A 17658-nucleotide genomic window follows, 5' to 3' on the forward strand; every position below is an offset into this window, starting at 1 on the left:
TTCAAAAATAACTTGTATTTCTATCGCACCTTATTATGTCTTCTTGTCCCAAAGTGCCTCACACCAACGAATTACTTTTAAAGTCTAATCACTGTTGTTATGTATGCAAATTTGGCAGCCAATTTGTCCACATCAAAATTGCACAAACAGGAAATGAGATGAATGACCAATAAGAAATAAAGAAGAAATAATTTTTATTGAAATAGCACATTATCACATTCTCAGGGTGTCCCAAAATATGTTAGAACCAATGATTTATTTTTGAAGCACAATCACTGTTGTTGTGCAGGCAAAGCTGGGTGCCGATTTGTACAAAGCATGGTGCTATGAATGAAGGATCAAGTAATTATTTTTTGTGATTTTGGGTGAGAGAGAAATGTTGGCAGGACACTGGGAGAACTCCCTGCTCTTCAAGTAGTACCATGGGATCTTCTACATCAAGCTGAATAGAAAAAGGGCCTCAGTTTATCATCTCAGCTGAAAGGCGAAACCTCTAACAATGCAGCACTCCTCCAGTATTGCACTGAAGTCACGCCTAGATTACGTGCTCAAGTCGTGGAGTGGGGCTTGAACCCACAATCTTCTGATTCTGAGGTGAAAATGCTACCAACTGAACCACTTACTGATGAAAAGGGGCGGTATTCGGAAATGTAACTTTATTTTTATACTTTGTCTTCAGTGAAAGCATCTCACTCTCCCATATCAGATGGGCTAAATGTATTAGTTAGCTTGCTTACATTAGTTTGACAGTGGATATCCACCTGAGATTCAGAGGAATATCCTAGGCTGTCACTGGCATACAGTATGGAGGAAATGCTGCATTGTCGGATGTGCCATCCTTCGGGTGAGATGTTAAACTGAGCTCTGCATCTTCCAGTGGTTCTGGTGGACATTAAAGATCCAATGAAACTATCTGGTTCTCCCAGTGTACTAGCTAGCATCTCTCTCTCAACCAACACCACCAAAAACAAATGAGCTGGCCATTCATCTTATTGCCATTTATGTGATCTTGTGCAAAATTGCTGCTGTATTTGCCTACATAACAATAGTCGCAGCATTTCGAATTAGTTCATTGTACGTAAGTGCTCTGAGACATTTCTGAAGGGTGTTAGGCACTATATAATGCAAGCCTTTCTTTGTTTCTATCTTTCATAACTGTTTATTTTCACTTATTGGGCCATTGCCACTTCTGTGACAAGACAAGGATATCAAGCATATGTTTATGTTGTGGGCACATTTTCACTGGGTGAAACAGAGCCAAAAAAATCCTGAGAGTTGCAACATATTGTTGGAGTCAGTTTACTGTTTATTTAGAACAGAGGATCTGATAGATTACAAACTCTAGCACTTAGGTGTTTTTTTTTCTCAATGCTGTAGGTTCAAGAACATTTTAGAGTCATCATTTCTTTCAAAGACTTCAAGCTGGGAGTACCACCAGGCACTGGAGAATCGTGCATCACAGATTATCTAGAGGTTGACGGTCAAAGGTGAGCAGGATATAAACTTTGTCACTCTTGTTGTTCTTTAGTCTCTTTATAATGTATTATTACAATCCAATTTAATGACTACGGGCATAATTTTAGCCCGGAGCAGGGAAGGGGCGGGGGGTGGGGGTCGAATTGCAAACGTGAAACCCGGAAGTACGGGTTTCCGGATGTCCTTACGATTTTGAAGTAAGGACGTCTTTTTTTGACGGTTTCCCGCCCGACGGGCCAGCCCGATTGACAGGCTGGTCTCAATCGGATGAGAGAAGAGCGAGGAAGAGGTAAGTGTTCAGGTAAGTCTTAGATTGGATGGATGGGGGGGGCAATGGGGGGCATGGGGTCATCGGCAGGCATGGGGGTCACTGGGGGGGGGAGTTAGTCATCGGGGGTCAGTAATCGGGGGAGGGAGTTAGTCATCGGGGGGGTCAGTCACCGAGGGGGGCGGGGTCAGAATCAGGGATCATTGCGGGGGTCACGATTGTAGGGGGAGGCGTCGGCAATTGTTGGGGGGGAGTCGCGATCGTTGGGAGGTTTGCTGCAGGTAGACTTGTTGGGCCTGGGGCAAGCTGTGCTATAAAGGCACTTACCTGCAGTTTCGGGCCTTCTCATCTCCTCTCACGCGGCATGAAGGAGATGAAAGGGAGGGATTGGAGGAGGCTCCGACCATCATTTTCCAATGCTCCCTGGCTATAGGTGTGGTGCTGGATGAATGGAGGACTGCTAATGTTGTACTGTTGTTTAAAAAGGGAGCGAGTAATTATAAGCCAGTCAGTCTAACCTCGGTGGTGGGCAAATTACTGGAATCGATTCTGAGGGACAGGGTAAACCATCATTTAGAAAGGCAAGGGTTAATCAAGGACAGTCAGCATGGATTTGTTAAGGGAAGGTCCTGTCTGACTAACTTGATTGAATTTTTTGAGGAGGTAACAAGTAACTTCGATGACGGCAATGCATTTGATATAGTCTACATGGATTTTAGCAAGGCTTTTGGCAAGGTCCCACATGGCAAATTGGTCAAAAAAGTAAAAGCCCATGGGATCCAAGGGAAAGTGGCAAGTTGGTTCCAAAATTGGTTGGTGGCAGGAAGCAAAGGGTAATGGTTGACGGGTGTTTTTGTGACTGGAAGGCTATTTCCAGTGGGGTTCCACAGGGCTCAGTACTCAATCCCTTGCTTTTTGAGGTATGTATTAATGATTTGAACTTGAATGTAGGGGGCATGATCAAGAAGTTTGCAGATGATACAAAAATTGGCCATGTGATTGAAGGTGAAGAGGAATGCTGTAGACTGCAGGAAGATATCAATGGATTAGTCAGGTGGGCAGAAAAGTGGCAAATGGAATTCAATCCGGAGAAGTGTGAGGTAATGCATTTGGGGAGGTCAAACAAGGCAAGGGAATACACAATAAATGAGAGGATACTGGAGGTGTAGAGGAACAGAGGGTCGTTGGAGTGCATGTCCACAGATTCCTGAACATAGCAGGAGAGGTAGTTAAGGTGGTTATGAAGGCATACGGGATACTTTCCTTTATTAGCTGAGGCATAGAATATAAGAGCAGGGAGGTTATGCTAGAAAACTGTATAAAACACTAGATAGGCCACAGCTTGAGTACTGCATACAGTTCTGGTCACCACATTATAGGAAAGATGTGACTGCACTAGAGATGGTACAGAGGAGATTTACGAGGATGTTGCCAGGGCTGGAGAATTTAGCTATAAGAAAAGATTGGATAGGCTGGGGTTGTTTTCTTTGGAACAAAGGAGGCTGAGGGGAGATTGAGGTGTATAAAATTATGAGGGGCCTAGATAGAGTGGATAAGGAGGACCTATTTTCCTTAGCAGAGGGGTCAGGGACCAGGGGGCATAGATTTAAAGTAACTGGTAAAAGGATTAGAGGGGAGGTGAGGAGAAATTTTTCACCCAAAGGATGATGGGGGTCTGAAAGGGTGGTAGAGGCAGAAACCCTCAACTGATTTAAAAAGTACTTAGATGTGCATTTGAAGTGCCGTAACCTACAGAGTTATGGACCAAGTGCTGGAAAGTGGGATCAAGCTGGATAGCTCTTTTTCGACCAGCATGGACATGATGGGCTGAATGGCCTCCTTTTCTGCCATAACTTTCTATGATTCTATGGTTCTATGAATCCCGGCCCCCAGAGGCTAAAATCACAAAACCTGAAGAAATGGAGGCCCGCAGCCTCCTTGAAAGATTTGAGTGAGCAATCAACCTCCTGAAAGCGGGTTGGTTGCCCGCCCCTAGTCCCACCCCCGTGAAAAGTGGAAATGAGCGGGTTGGGACGGGTTTGAAATTGTTACAATTTTTAATGCCCCCCCGCCCCCAACCCATCCGCTTTTCAGGGTTAAAATCATGCCCTCTGTGTCAGCAAGCTAACTAAAATCTCATGTTACGTTAAAATGTGACGTTAGGTTAAAGATAGTAATTAAAAACAAGATGTAAAAATTTGAAGAAGTGCAAATTTTGTACAGTCTAGACATATAGGGCTCAATTTTCAAATTAAAAAATGGGTGGGTTGGGGGCGGGGGGTCATTGAAAATTGCCACCATTTCAGACCCGCCCCAAACCCACCCATTTCCAGTTTTCACTGGTGCGGGACAAGGGGCAGGCGACCAATCTGCTCCCAAGAGGCGGGCGGGCCTTAAAACCTTTCAAGGAGACTTCAGGCCTCCATTTTTCACCAAATTCCTGATTTCAACCCCGGGAGGGCCGGGATTCCCGGGCCTTCAGTTTTACATCTCGTGAAAGCAGGCGAGGAGGCCCGAAACTAACAGTTAGGTGCCTAGGCACAGCTTGTGGGCCCGGAGGAGCAGGAGTGCTTCCCCCAGGCCCAACAAGCCTACCTGCACCAACCCCCCAATGACCACGGAACCCCCCCCCCCCCCCGCAACAATCGCAGACACCCCGACCCCCGATCCTCCCCCTCCAACCCCTGACCCCGATCATCCCCCCCATTCCGATCCTCCAACCCCCGACCCTCCCCCTCAACAATCGCAATGACCCCCAATCCCGACAACCCCTCCATGACAGACTCTCAAACCCATCCCCCATGACTCGTGACCCCGTGCCCACCCATGCCCCCAATGTCCACCCATGCCCCCACCCCCCATCCATACAAACAAAGACTTAACTGCAGACTTACCTGAAGATGTCCTCTCCCTGGCTGGTCTCCTGTCCAACTGAGACCAACCTGTCAATCAGTCGGTCAGTTGGACCTGAAACCGGCAAAAAAAAATAAAAGATGTCCTTAAGTCAAAATCATAAGGACGTCCGGGAAATCCATACTAATGGGTTTCCCAACCTCAATTTGACCCCCCACCCCCTTCCCGGCTCCGTTTTAAAATTACCCCCATTGTGGAAGAATTTGCTATCAAAATAACGGTGAGGCTAATGGCACTTGCCATTATTTATGGGCAAATGCTACAGCAACTTCAGGCGAGGGGCTAATGTGGAAATCCAAAAGTTGCTGTCCGAGATTTCCACAATTTTGCTATAATTTCCCGTTATCTTCACGAAAATAGATAAATCTCCGGGACCTGATGAAATGTATCCCAGGACGTTATGGGAGGTTAGGGAGGAAATTGCGGGTCCCCTAGCAGAGATATTTGAATCATCCACCGCTACAGGTGAAGTGCCTGAAGATTGGAGGGTAGCAAATGTTGTGCCTTTGTTTAAGAAGGACGGCAGGGAAAAGCCTGGGAACTACAGACCGGTGAGCCTGACATCTGTAGTGGGTAAGTTGTTAGAGGGTATTCTGAGGGACTGGATCTACAGGCATTTGGAGAGGCAGGGACTAATTAGGAACAGTCAGCATGGTTTTGTGAGAGGAAAATCATGTCTCACGAATTTGATTGAGTTTTTTGAAGGGGTAACCAAGAAGATAGATGAGGGCTGTGCAGTAGACGTGGTCTACATGGACTTCAGCAAAGCCTTTGACAAGGTACCGCATGGTAGGTTGTTACATAAGGTTAAATCTCATGGGATCCAAGGTGAGGTAGCCAATTGGATACAAAATTGGCTTGACGACAGAAGACAGAGGGTGGTTGTCGAGGGTTGTTTTTCAAACTGGATGCCTGTGTCCAGCGGTGTGCCTCAGGGATCGGTGCTGGGTCCGCTGTTATTTGTTATTTATATTAATGATTTGGATGAGAATTTAGGAGGCATGGTTAGTAAGTTTGCAGATGACACCAAGATTGGTGGCATTGTGGACAGTGAAGAAGGTTATCTAGGATTGCAACGGGATCTTGATAAATTGGGCCAGTGGGCCGATGAATGGCAGATGGAGTTTAATTTAGATAAATGTGAGGTGATGCATTTTGGTAGATCGAATCGGGCCAGGACCTACTCCGTTAATGGTAGGGCGTTGGGGAGAGTTATAGAACAAAGAGATCTAGGAGTACAGGTTCATAGCTCCTTGAAAGTGGAGTCACAGGTGGATAGGGTGGTGAAGAAGGCGTTCGGCATGCTTGGTTTCATTGGTCAGAACATTGAATGCAGGAGTTGGATGTCTTGTTGAAGTTGTACAGGGCATTGGTGAGGCCACACTTGGAGTACTGTGTACAGTTCTGGTCACCCTATTATAGAAAGGATATTATTAAACTAGAAAGAGTGCAAAAAAGATTTACTAGGATGCTACTGGGACTTGATGGTTTGACTTATAGGGAGAGGTTAGACAGACTGGGACTTTTTTCCCTGGAGAGTAGGAGGTTAAGGGATGATCTTATAGAAGTCTATAAAATAATGAGGGGCATAGATAAGGTAGATAGTCAAAATCTTTTCCCAAAGGTAGGGGAGTCTATAACGAGGGGGCATAGATTTAAGGTGAGAGGGGAGAGATACAAAAGGGTCCAGAGGGGCAATTTTTTCACTCAAAGGGTGGTGATTGTCTGGAACGAGCTGCCAGAGGCAGTAGTAGAGGCGGGTACAATTTTGTCTTTTAAAAAGCATTTGGACAGTTACATGGGTAAGATGGGTATAGAGGGATATGGGCCAAGTGCAGGAAATTGGGACTAGCTTAGTGGTATAAACTGGGCGACATGGACATGTTGGGCCGAAGGGCCTGTTTCCATGTTGTAACTTCTATGATTCTATGATTCTATGAAAACGGCATTGCACTGTCTGCCTCACCATTAAAATGCATTGAATGACGTGAAGTTGCTGAATTTGCGCAGTAAATACGAACTAAACTCACCACAGGAAGTTAAATCTTGTCCATTTCAGGCTTTTAATGATGTTAATTACAACCAATCCACCTCTCTGGCACTGAAAATTAACTATTACATGTGTGTAGTCTCATTCCTTCAGGTTTACATTTTTTTTAACTTTTCCTTTCTGTCTCTCTTTTCTCTCTCTCTCTCAATCAAATCTTTCTTTCCCTCTCTTTATTTCACTTTCTGTTCCTGATTTGACATTGAATTCACCGACTCTAATTTAAACTGCCTTCTCACAATCCTTCAATCTGATTGTTTAAGGAGATACACGGTTGTTTGCCCTGTTCACTCAGGTTCCAGATGCCCTGTTTCCATTGCTGCGACGCTATCACCTCGCACTTTCAGCAACCTGCCGTTCAAAAAATTTTAAAATCTAAATGTGCAAGGCCAAGTCTAACTAACGGCAGACATCATTAGATACCCTGCTGCAGTAAATTATAGCCCATTATTTGTGAAAGCCGCCAAAGAGTTATAATGAGGGGCAAACATTTTCCACAATTTTGCTATAATTTCTCTTTGTGCATCCCTAAGCATCACATTTCTCCGCTATTGCTGTCTTCAAAAATCTCAGAAACCTGTACAATTTACATTTCCGTTGTTATGTGAAAATTGCACAACAAAAATTATTGTAATTTGCAGGCTATTTCCAGGAGAAAAGTATCAGATCATAACTAGTTTCAGAGAGTACTTTTCTTGCAGGTGGGGAAGTCAGTCCCCAGTAGTTTCTGCAGGGGAACTATTGCTGATTACTGTAATAGTTGGTCTTATAGTTGAATAATGCTCAGCTAACTTGTACTGTTTAAAATTGGAGTCTGAATTAAAGTGCCTGTGAGCTGAATGCTTGTTGACTATAAGACCAGCTGCAATTGTAACCAATTTATCTCATGGATTCAACACACACTTTCCCCATATTCAGCTGCTCCCTGGGCGTTAGATTGCAGGCAAACATGTCCATAAATATTCCAGTAACAGACGGATGTTGTCTTTCTCTTCAGCCAACGGTATTTCCTCAGGAAGCGTTATCAGCTTCCAAAACTTCCTCATGCAGTGTGTCAATGGTTCACTTATACTTCTATGCTGCTAACTGGTGTTGCTCTGTGTTATCATCCTGTTGAGTCCTGGATCCAAAAGGTTACCTCATGTAGCTTTGAACACATCTTCAGTGTTCAGGGGATCGCCTCACTGAAAGCCCATAATGATTCTGTAAGAGCAGCTGGTCTTACAGTCAGCAAGCACTCTGCCCTTTAGTTTAGAGTGTAATTTTAAACGGTGGTACTGAGCTGTTAGTGTGTTGACTGTAGGACGAGCTGTCACAGTAACCAAGTGGATATCTCCCTTTACTGTTAGGTGGCCTGAGAAAGGCAGAATACCTGCACTTTAAAACATGCAGCTGATTATAATTAAAGTGCCAGTAAGGGGAAAGCTCGACAGGGGAAGTTGTGCTGTAAGGTGAAAATCACAGGATTTGTCGTGGAATGCCAAAATGCAACAAATCATGCCCTAGTTATATTTTATTGGTGGGATGTCATATAAATAAAATATACTAATATCACTACCAGCTGTTCAATTGCAATTATTCATTTGATCTTCTGGTGTGGTATTTTGTATCAGAAGATTAAAGAACTGGGAACAGACAATAGAATCAAAATAACATTGTATAGAAGAATGTTCCAACGGAAGGAATTGTATTCACTTCATTGCTGCAAATTGACCATTTTCTAGATACCAAGGTCTGTAAGCCCACTTTACTTCCGCAAACAACTGTAGTGGAAGTTATTTATAGCGAAATCTTGTTTATCATTTATCTGTAAGGAGTTAGCTGATTAAATCTTATCGAAAGTACTGAAATGGAGACAGCAGCAAGTTTCAGTTCTTTTACAGTAAACTGTCAATTCAGATTGAAACTGCTCCATAGGGTAATGTAATAGGTGTGGTACTGTACTAGCAACCCAAAAATCATAAGATAAAATTTCACCATGGCAAGTTGCAAAATTGAATTCAATAATTTCTGGGTTGGCACCAGGGAAAAAGAATGAGCATGAAAACTGCCAGATTCAGGAAACACTATGTGGTTGACTCTTAATACCCTCTGATGTGACTTAGCATGCCACTTAGTTGCAAAAACAATTGCTGCTAGAAGGCCCACCACCACCTTCTCTGAGCAACTAAGAATCACACCGTTACCTCTGGAGTACCCTAAGGATCTATCCTTGACCCCCTCCTAATTTTCATCTACACGCTTAGGCGAGGGATCTGATGTTAGTTACTCCTCACCCACTCTTGCCTCTCTCCCTGGCATCATGTATTGTTTTTTCCTGCAGAAAGAGAGGGAGAGAGTTAGTGAATGGGTGTTGAAAAGGTAAGTATAAGGCATTTGCATAATGTGCATCTTCTGAGAGATGGAGAAGAAGCAAGGTGCTTGTAGATGGACAGATGATGAATGTAAAGCTAGGTGTGCAGAATGTGAAGTGAGGAAGGAGTGCTGGGAGGAGTTGCTGATTGTGTAAGTGCTAGGATGTGAGAAGATAATGCTGTTAGTCTGTACTGTGAAGAGAGGAAAGGAAGAATGAGTTTGGAATGAGAAAGAGAGGTGTTGCAGTGTGCCCTTGTGATTGGGATGTGATGGAGGAGATGGAATTGTTGAGAATGGTGGAGTAGGGAGTGAAAGGGGTGTTGGCAGGTGTTATTGAGAGAGATGAAGAGCTGCACTCACCCTTGCTGCTCTTGTGAGGTCAATGAACCTGTTCCTACACTGAAGCCAGGACCAGGGTGTGCTGCTGCTGGCACTGACCCTCTAAGCCACTTCTGTCCAGGCCTGCCGGAGAGATGAGTGGGCGGAGATTTGGCAGATGCAATACAATATTGGAAAATGTGAGGTTATGCACTTTGTCAGGAAAAATCAGAGAGCAATTTATTATCTTAATGGCGAGAAACTGGAAAGTACTGCAGTACAAAGGGATCTGGGGGTCCTAGTGCAAGAAAATCAAAAAGTTAGTATGCAGGTGCAGCAGGTGATCAAGAAGGCCAACGGAATGTTGGCTTTTATTGCTGGGGGATAGAATATAAAAACAGGGAGGTATTGCTGCAGTTATATAAGGTATTGGTGAGACCGCACCTGGAATACTGCATACAGTTTTGGTCTCCATACTTAAGAAAAGACATACTTGCTCTCGAGGCAGTACAAAGAAGGTTCACTCAGTTAATCCCGGGGATGAGGGGGCGGACATATGAGGAGAGGTTGAGTAGATTGGGACTCTACTCATTGGAGTTCAGAAGAATGAGAGGCGATTTTATTGAAACATATAAGATTGTGAAGGGGCTTGATCGGGTGGATGCGGTAAGGATGTTCCCAAGGATGGGTAAAACTAGAACTAGGGGGCATAATCTTAGAATAAGGGGCTGCTCTTTTAAAACTGAGATGAGGAGAAACTTCTTCACTCAGAGGGTGGTGGGTCTGTGGAATTTGCTGCCCCAGGAAGCTGTGGAAGCTACATCATTGAATAAATTTAAAACAGAAATAGACAGTTTCCGAGAAGGAAGGGGAATTAGGGGTTACATGGAGCGGGCAGGAAATTGGACATGAATTTAAATTTGAGGTTAGGATCAGATCAGCCATGATCTTATTGAATGGCGGAGCAGGCTCGAGGGGCCGATTGGCCTACTCCTGCTCCTATTTCTTATGTTCTTATGTTCTTATGACCTGGGACTGCTCCCATGAGTGCTGGGGAACAATACGTCCCTCCTTGCCCTAACCTCCTCCAATAGGACCACCAAGAAGGCATTCAAAAACCTGGAAGCAGCCCTATGACTCATTACTGCCAAGATAATCGTCACCACACTGTTCCTGGGTTAAAATCAAGGCTATTATTACAGTAGTGAAGGTATTCCTGATGTTTCAGAACTTTCTACTGTAATATTAGTGCTTATGCAGCATCATAGTGCATGAGCTGAAACTTACCTGGATCTTTAAGTAGGCTAAAGGCCAACAAAGTGGCAGATTCATCCACTCCACCCTTGTTTCTGATACAAACTTTTAACTTGTAAGAACTGCTTTGCTTTGAAGTTTTAATAAATGAAAACATACTTAATCATCCACATTTAGATGTTAATTATTCTTCTGGTTTTACTGCACAAAGGAATAAATAAAGATAAATTATTTTCAAAATACACATTTTAAGATCAGATTTCAATATAACGATAAAGTATCTAAATTTCTTTATTATCAATGGTGACATGAAATCACTGGATTTAAAGAGTGTTATTGAGGTAATATAACAAGAAACCCTGTCAGCTTCATAGTTAGTAGAATTAATCTTTTGATTTCTTCTGTAGATTCTGTGGAGGCCGCAATCCATTTAGTCATTACAGTAATAGTTCCAGTTTACAAATAAAGTTTTACTCCAGTGAATCGTACATAAAAGGCTTTGCCGCTGACTACATTGCCACTGATGGTAAGAATTAAAGTTCTGAATCTTTTCATTTGTTAGACCTATGGCGCATCATCAACCCTAGAGACCAATGTAAATGTACAATATACTTAATTTATTACAATTGAAGAGATCAAATTAAAGAAGCATTTAGCTGACCTGAAATGTAAAACATTATCCAGAATCTGCTGCTCTCCCTCTGCTGATTTGTGTCTAGTACTGGGACAGTTGGGGGTGGAAAATGGAATGGGAATCTGTTTTATCGCATATCTTCCCATCTTCATGCCCACTGGATTTCTTGCTGGAAGTGATTCTTACATACATCCATCATATAAGGGTGGAATATTGGAATGATATTCAAAGGATGGAAATATGTCATCCTATGTATTTCCTGTCATTTGACCTTTAGCAAAGCTGGATGCCAGGGATGCCTGTTTGTAATGGCAGTAGAGGGGGAATTTAAAGCTTAAAACCTGGGAAGCCTGTGCTATTGAACTTAGAGTGATTGATTGCAGATGTTGTGGCACAAAACTTTACTTTTTTTTAGAAATTTAATGAGTTTTCCCAACATCTCAGGGGCAGACACAGAAAATCTCTGCCCACCCCATTACTGGTGGACTCCATGGCAGATATTGGGGAGCAATAAGATTCACCTCTTCACTCAAGTACTGACCCCTCAACACCCCTTTCTCATTGCAATGCTAACTAATATTGTTAATGCTTACTCGTGTGGAGGATAAGCAACAACATGGACTAGCTGTTGAATGGCCCGTTTCTGTACTGTAATTTCTATATAATTCTATGGTTCACTTTTTCAGTAACTTCCCTTTCTCCTTCAAAACTGCCATCATCACCCCTTACTCAAAAATCCATCCTCGTCCCATCCATCCTCTCCAACTACTGCCCATCTTCAACCTCCATTTCCTCTCTTACGTCCTCGAATATGTCATCACCTGCTAGCTTCATGGTATCCCTACTGAAGCTCGCTGTTCGAGTCCCTCCAGTCTAGCTTCCACCCTTCTCACTGCACTGAACTAGGCCCAGACAATTTCATGAACAATATCCTCTGTGATTGTGATCAGAGCGCATTATCCCTCCTGTCCCTCCCCGATCTTTATGTGGTGTTTGATATTACTGACCACACCATCCTCCTCCAATGCCTCTACTTTCCATGGGACTACCCTAACATGGTTCCAGTCCTACATATACAAATACGGCCAACGCATCTCCAACAATGGGCTCTCTTCCCTCTCTAATAATGTTAACTCCAGGGTGCTGCAAGGAACTTTCCTTGTCCTCCTTCTCTTCCTTATCTGCATGTTTCCCCTGAATGACATGACCCACAGTAACGAGGTCAGCTTTCATATGTACAATGTTTCATCAATATCACCACCACCACCTATCTGAGCCCCTCTACTGCCACCATTGCTGTAAGACGGCTTACTTGACTTCAAGTCTTGGAAGAGTCACAGCTTCTGCCAGCTCAACATCAGGAAAACTAAAGTCATCATCTACGGATTGATCAACACCTCCATTCCCTTGCCATTGACTTTATCCCTCCACCGGGCTATTCTCAGGTTGAACCAGACTGTTGGCAATTTTGTTGTTCTGTTTGACCCTGAGCTGAACTTTAAACCCCACAGTCTTTCCGTCACCAAGACCAATTACTTCACTTCTACAACATTGCCTACATCAGGCCCTTCTCCACTGAAACACTTATACATGCCTTTGACACCTCCAGATATGACTACTCTAACACTCTCCTTGTTTGCCTTCCACCCTCCATAAACTCCAACTTGTCCAAAATTTTGTTTTATGTACCCTATCCTGCACTAAGTCCCATCACCCCGTCCTCGCTGCCCTACACAGGCTCCCCTTCTCCCAACATATTCAATTCAATATCTTTGTCCACATCTATAAATCCCCTGTGGCCTTGCTCCACCTTATCTATTCAGTCTCCTCCTGCCCTACAATCCCCTTCTGAAAACTCCGTTCCCCGAACTCCAGCATTCTATGCACCCCTCCATGCCTTTGCCCTACTTTTGGTGACAGAGCCTTCAGCCGCTTTGGCCCTATTCTTTGGCACTCTTTGCCAAAATCTTCATCTCTGCACTTCTCTCCACCTTCAAAATCTTTCTCCATCTCTTCATCCTGGCATTTGGTCACTCCTCCTAATCTCTTTGTTTCTTTCTGGCTCTGTGTCCGTTTTCACTATGCCTATCAAACCTATCCAATCAAACATTTTGTGATGTTTTTTACGTTAAAGATGCAATGAAAATGCAAGTTGTTGTTATAGCAAACAAATTATCCATCCCCATCTTAAAACTTATGAAATTCACGAGAACTTTCGCATACATCAATGGTTCCTTAATATACTCAATAATGTTAGATACAACAACTTGCTTTTACATTGCATCTTTAAGGTAGAAAAATGTCCCAATGCACTTTACAAAGGCAAAAATAAAACAAAAACGGATGCTGAACTATGGCACAAAGATTAGGAAAGGTGACTGAAAGCTTTGTTGAAAAAAATGGGTTTTAAGAAGCCTTTTGAAGGTGGAGAAGGAAATGGAGGGGTTTAGAGGCAGAGTTCCAGAGACTGAAGGGTTCAGGAGAGGATGTAAGGCTGAAGGAGGTTGCAAATTAGGGTAGGGTGAGGTCATAGGTGGACAAGGATTTTAAATGTAATACATTGAGGACCAGGGGACCAGTACAGATCAGTGAGACTGGGGGTGATGGACAAACAAAACAGTGCTAGACAGGATAAGGGCAGTGCAGTTTTGAACAAATTGGAGGTCATGGAAAGAGAATGGGAGTTGGCAAAAAAGACATTGGAGAAAAAACTTCCAGCATAGTGAGTCCCTGTGGACTTCCCCTACCCCTTGCCAGTGGCCTAGTTTTGGTCGGGCAGAGGCCACTGGAAACTGCAATGCTGGTCCAGAGCCCAGCATTTGAGTCCCGGCAGAGTTTGCAGCCATTCCATTGGATTCTTGCAGGAGTTCACTAGCAATTTCAGAGCCAAAAAAAATGAGTCATTTTGGTTAATTTTGTGGATATCTTTTATCCCCAGAAGTTATTTACTCTATTCAGCCATGTGGGTGAGTATTGGATTGTTGGAGATTCCATATCTTGGATGAAATGTTAAACTGAGGCTCGTCTGCTTGTTAAGATAGATATAAAAGATTCCATAACATTATTTGCGGAAGAGTAGGGAATTCTCCTAGTGTCCTGACCAATATTCCTCCCTGACATGACAATACCAAAATCAGATTAACTGGCCAGTTATCCCATTTGCTATTTGTGGGACCTTGCTATGCACCAATTGGCTATTACAATGGCCTACATAACAACAGTAGATATAGAAACATAGAAAATAGGAGCAAGAGTAGGCCATTCGGCTCTTCGGGCCTGCTCCGCCATTCAAAATTATCATGGCTGATCGTCTAACTCAGTACCCTGTTCCCGCTTTTTCCCCATATCCCTTGATCCCTTTAGCATTAAGAAATATATCTATCTCCATCTTGAATACATCTAATGACTTGGCCTCCACTGCCTTCTGTGGTAGAGAATTCCACAGGTTCACCACCCTCTGAGTGAAGAAATTTCTCCTCATCTCGGTTCTAAATGTCATACCCCGTATCCTGAGACTGTGACCCCTAGTTCGGGACTCCCCAGCCATCGGGAACATCCTCCCTGCACCTAGTCTGTCTAGTCCTGTTAGAATTTTATATGTTTCGATGAGATCACCTCTCATTCTTCTAAACTCTAGTGAATATAGGCCTAGTCGACCCAATCTCTCCTCATACGTCAGTCCTGCCATCCCAGGAATCAGTCTGGTAAACCTCAGTTGCACTCCCTCCATGGCAAGGACATCCTTCCTCAGATAAGGAGACCAAAACTGTACACAATACTCCAGATGTGGTCTCACCAAGGCCCTGTACAACTGCAGTAAGACATCCCTGTTCCTGTACTCAAATCCTCTTGCAATGAAGGCCAACATACCATTCGCCTTCCTAACTGCTTGCTGCACCGAATGCTCGCTTTCAGCGACTGGTGTACAAGGACACCCAGGTCTCGTTGCACCTCCCCTTTTCCCAATCTATCACCATTCAGATAATAATCTGACTTTCTGTTTTTAGAACCAAAGTGAATAACCTCACATTTATCCACGTTATACTGCATCTGCCATGTTCTTGCCCACTCACCCAACTTGTCCAAATCACATTGGAGCCTCTTTGCATCCTCCTCACAGCTCACATTCCACCCCAGCTTTGTGTCGTCTGCAAACTTGGAAATGTTACATTCCGTTCCCTCATCCAAATCATTGATATATATTGTGAATAGCTGGGGCCCAAGCACTGATCCCCACGGTACCCCACTAGTCGCTGCCTGCCAAGCGGAAAAAGACCCGTTTATTCCTACTCTCTGTTTTCTGTCTGTCAACCAATTCTCAATCCAGGCCAGTATATTCCCCCCAATCCCATGTGCTTTCATTTTGCATACTAACCTCTTGTGTGGGATAAAATACTTTGAGACATCCACAGGATATGATAAGCTGCTACATAAATGCAAGCTCTTTCTTACTCAGATGGAGTGTCCACCTGTTAGCCAAGCCAGTAATACATTGACTAGCACCTGAACTAGCACTCAAATCCATGACCGTGTCATTCTAAGTTTAAAACCAACTGATACACATCTGAGTTTTTCTTTTGTACAAATTTATTAAATACCAGGGGAATAATGATGCTGTAAAGTCCTTTTACTCATAAAAATCTGTTTGTTTATTTTTCTGACAGGTGATTTGGCATGCACCAAGTGAAACTGATGGATTAGGAGGATTCCACCCAAAGTACTTGGGATACATAGTCTTCATCATATGAATAATGTTGTCATCGTCACAGATCTACAAGCAAGTTTCAAAGCATTGCTAATTACTACTTGCAAAACCAAGGTTTCTAGAGTGTGCGTTATGCAGAGGGAAACGCTTACTTGTCAATTGGTATCCCAGCGCAATTTCCTCCAGACCTTCCTCAACAACCACTAAGGTGGTTTTCATGAGCCATTTATGACCTTTTTACAATTGTCTCCAGGTCCTGTTGTTAAGCTACCAAATATTACGAAGAATAAAAGATCCTTTTAAGAACAATGAAATTCAAAAATTATTTGCATTGTTTTTAGATTATCGTGGCCCTTGAAATTCAATAAGCAATGCCATTCCTGATCCAATATGTGCTGCCTGACCCAATTAATGACCAATGAATGCTCAAGATACCAACTCCTGCATTTAGCCTCTGCTATATTCTTCAGGTTCTATCTCAGTTCTGACTCCTCAGGGTCTCAAACCACCCACCCAATTCTGTAAAAAATGCTTGATGCCCTTCTCCTGAATCAACTATTTTTTCTAGGAGTGATTGCAGCAGTAATGTGATATGGTCTCATTATGTATTATCACAAGGAGTATAGCACAGTCCCTCTTCCACCTCTGGTATAAACTATGCAATCAATTGCCTCCCTGAACCCTCTGGGCTGGCTAACACTGTGGCAAGTTTCCACAGCAAAATCCCTTGCCCTCTCCCCCCTCTTACCGGGATGGGCAACCCAGTTGCAACAGATACATTTAAATGAACCTGATCCTGTGATTTCGAACAGGATCAGGGTTGTAGGCAAGAGGCATGCTGCCCCACCTTTCCCTCTCCTACCAAGCGCCCCAGGAATTTTGAGGCCTGAGCTTTATAAGGTAAAGCTGATTTTTGGCCTGAGTCAACGTTCTTTTGGCAAGATTCATCTCTACATCACATTTTTATGTTGATTCCTGTCAAAAGCAGTGGGAAAAATTCAGTCCCTGAAATTTCCATATTTAATAAACCAAGTGATTTTTATACATTAAGACATGCCTCCCTTGCCAAAAAAACCAGAGCTGGTGTAGCATAGAATAAGACAGAAATTTCTAAAACTTAATTTTATTATAATAGGAATTTCTAAAAAAAAATTGATTAGGAATTTTTTAGAATCTGAGACAACAGAAAATATAGTGTTACAAATAGATCATTGAATCTATTGATTGCTGTGACTTGTGTAATTATTCATAAAGGTGCCTACCTCTGTGGTAATAAGGATTTTTAAAAAAGGTGTAATAATTGATTCTTCTTGTCCAAGATACCTTGTTTTGTTAAAAAAGGAGAAACTGCATGCTTGTCTTGTGAAATGTTTATATTATAAGCAAAACTCTATTGTTTTCAATAATTCTTATATATTGTAATTTTTATAGAACTTAAATTTTTCACAGTTGACTGACTTTTTAGTTACGGAGTAGTTACAGTTTTCTTTGGTGTTTTTCCCCTAGTAACCTTATTGTAATATTTCAGTCAAAAATAAGTATTTATGGGATAATTTGAATTGGAAGATCAATATTTTTTCATTAAAATATTATTTACTAGCACTGTGTTGTTTTAACTAACAGGGCACAGACGATTTCACTGAAGTCATGACAGACATATTTGTTTCCTATAGCATGCTGAAATAGCA

General features: G+C 42.9%; 1 protein-coding gene across 3 annotated transcripts in view; it reads left to right on the forward strand.

Moving 5' to 3' along the window:
- Nucleotides 1-17537, forward strand: part of LOC137326970 (suppressor of tumorigenicity 14 protein homolog) — a 90955-nt gene extending 73418 nt beyond the window's left edge. Inside the window, exons 10-12 of one of the 3 annotated variants that reach the window (XM_067992344.1) lie at nt 1378-1487; nt 11039-11157; nt 15930-17537. In XM_067992344.1, coding sequence (XP_067848445.1) covers nt 1378-1487; nt 11039-11157; nt 15930-15952 — 252 coding nt within the window. In that variant the 3' untranslated portion in view covers nt 15953-17537. Of the gene's footprint in view, nt 1-1377; nt 1488-11038; nt 11158-15929 lie in introns of those variants that run through there. The other 2 variants (XM_067992345.1, XM_067992346.1) reach the window with 2 other exon arrangements.
- Nucleotides 17538-17658: the final 121 nt, after the last annotated feature.

Source organism: Heptranchias perlo, chromosome 11 (genome assembly GCF_035084215.1).
Source record: "Heptranchias perlo isolate sHepPer1 chromosome 11, sHepPer1.hap1, whole genome shotgun sequence".
In the NCBI taxonomy this organism is placed as follows: Eukaryota; Metazoa; Chordata; class Chondrichthyes; order Hexanchiformes; family Hexanchidae; genus Heptranchias; species Heptranchias perlo.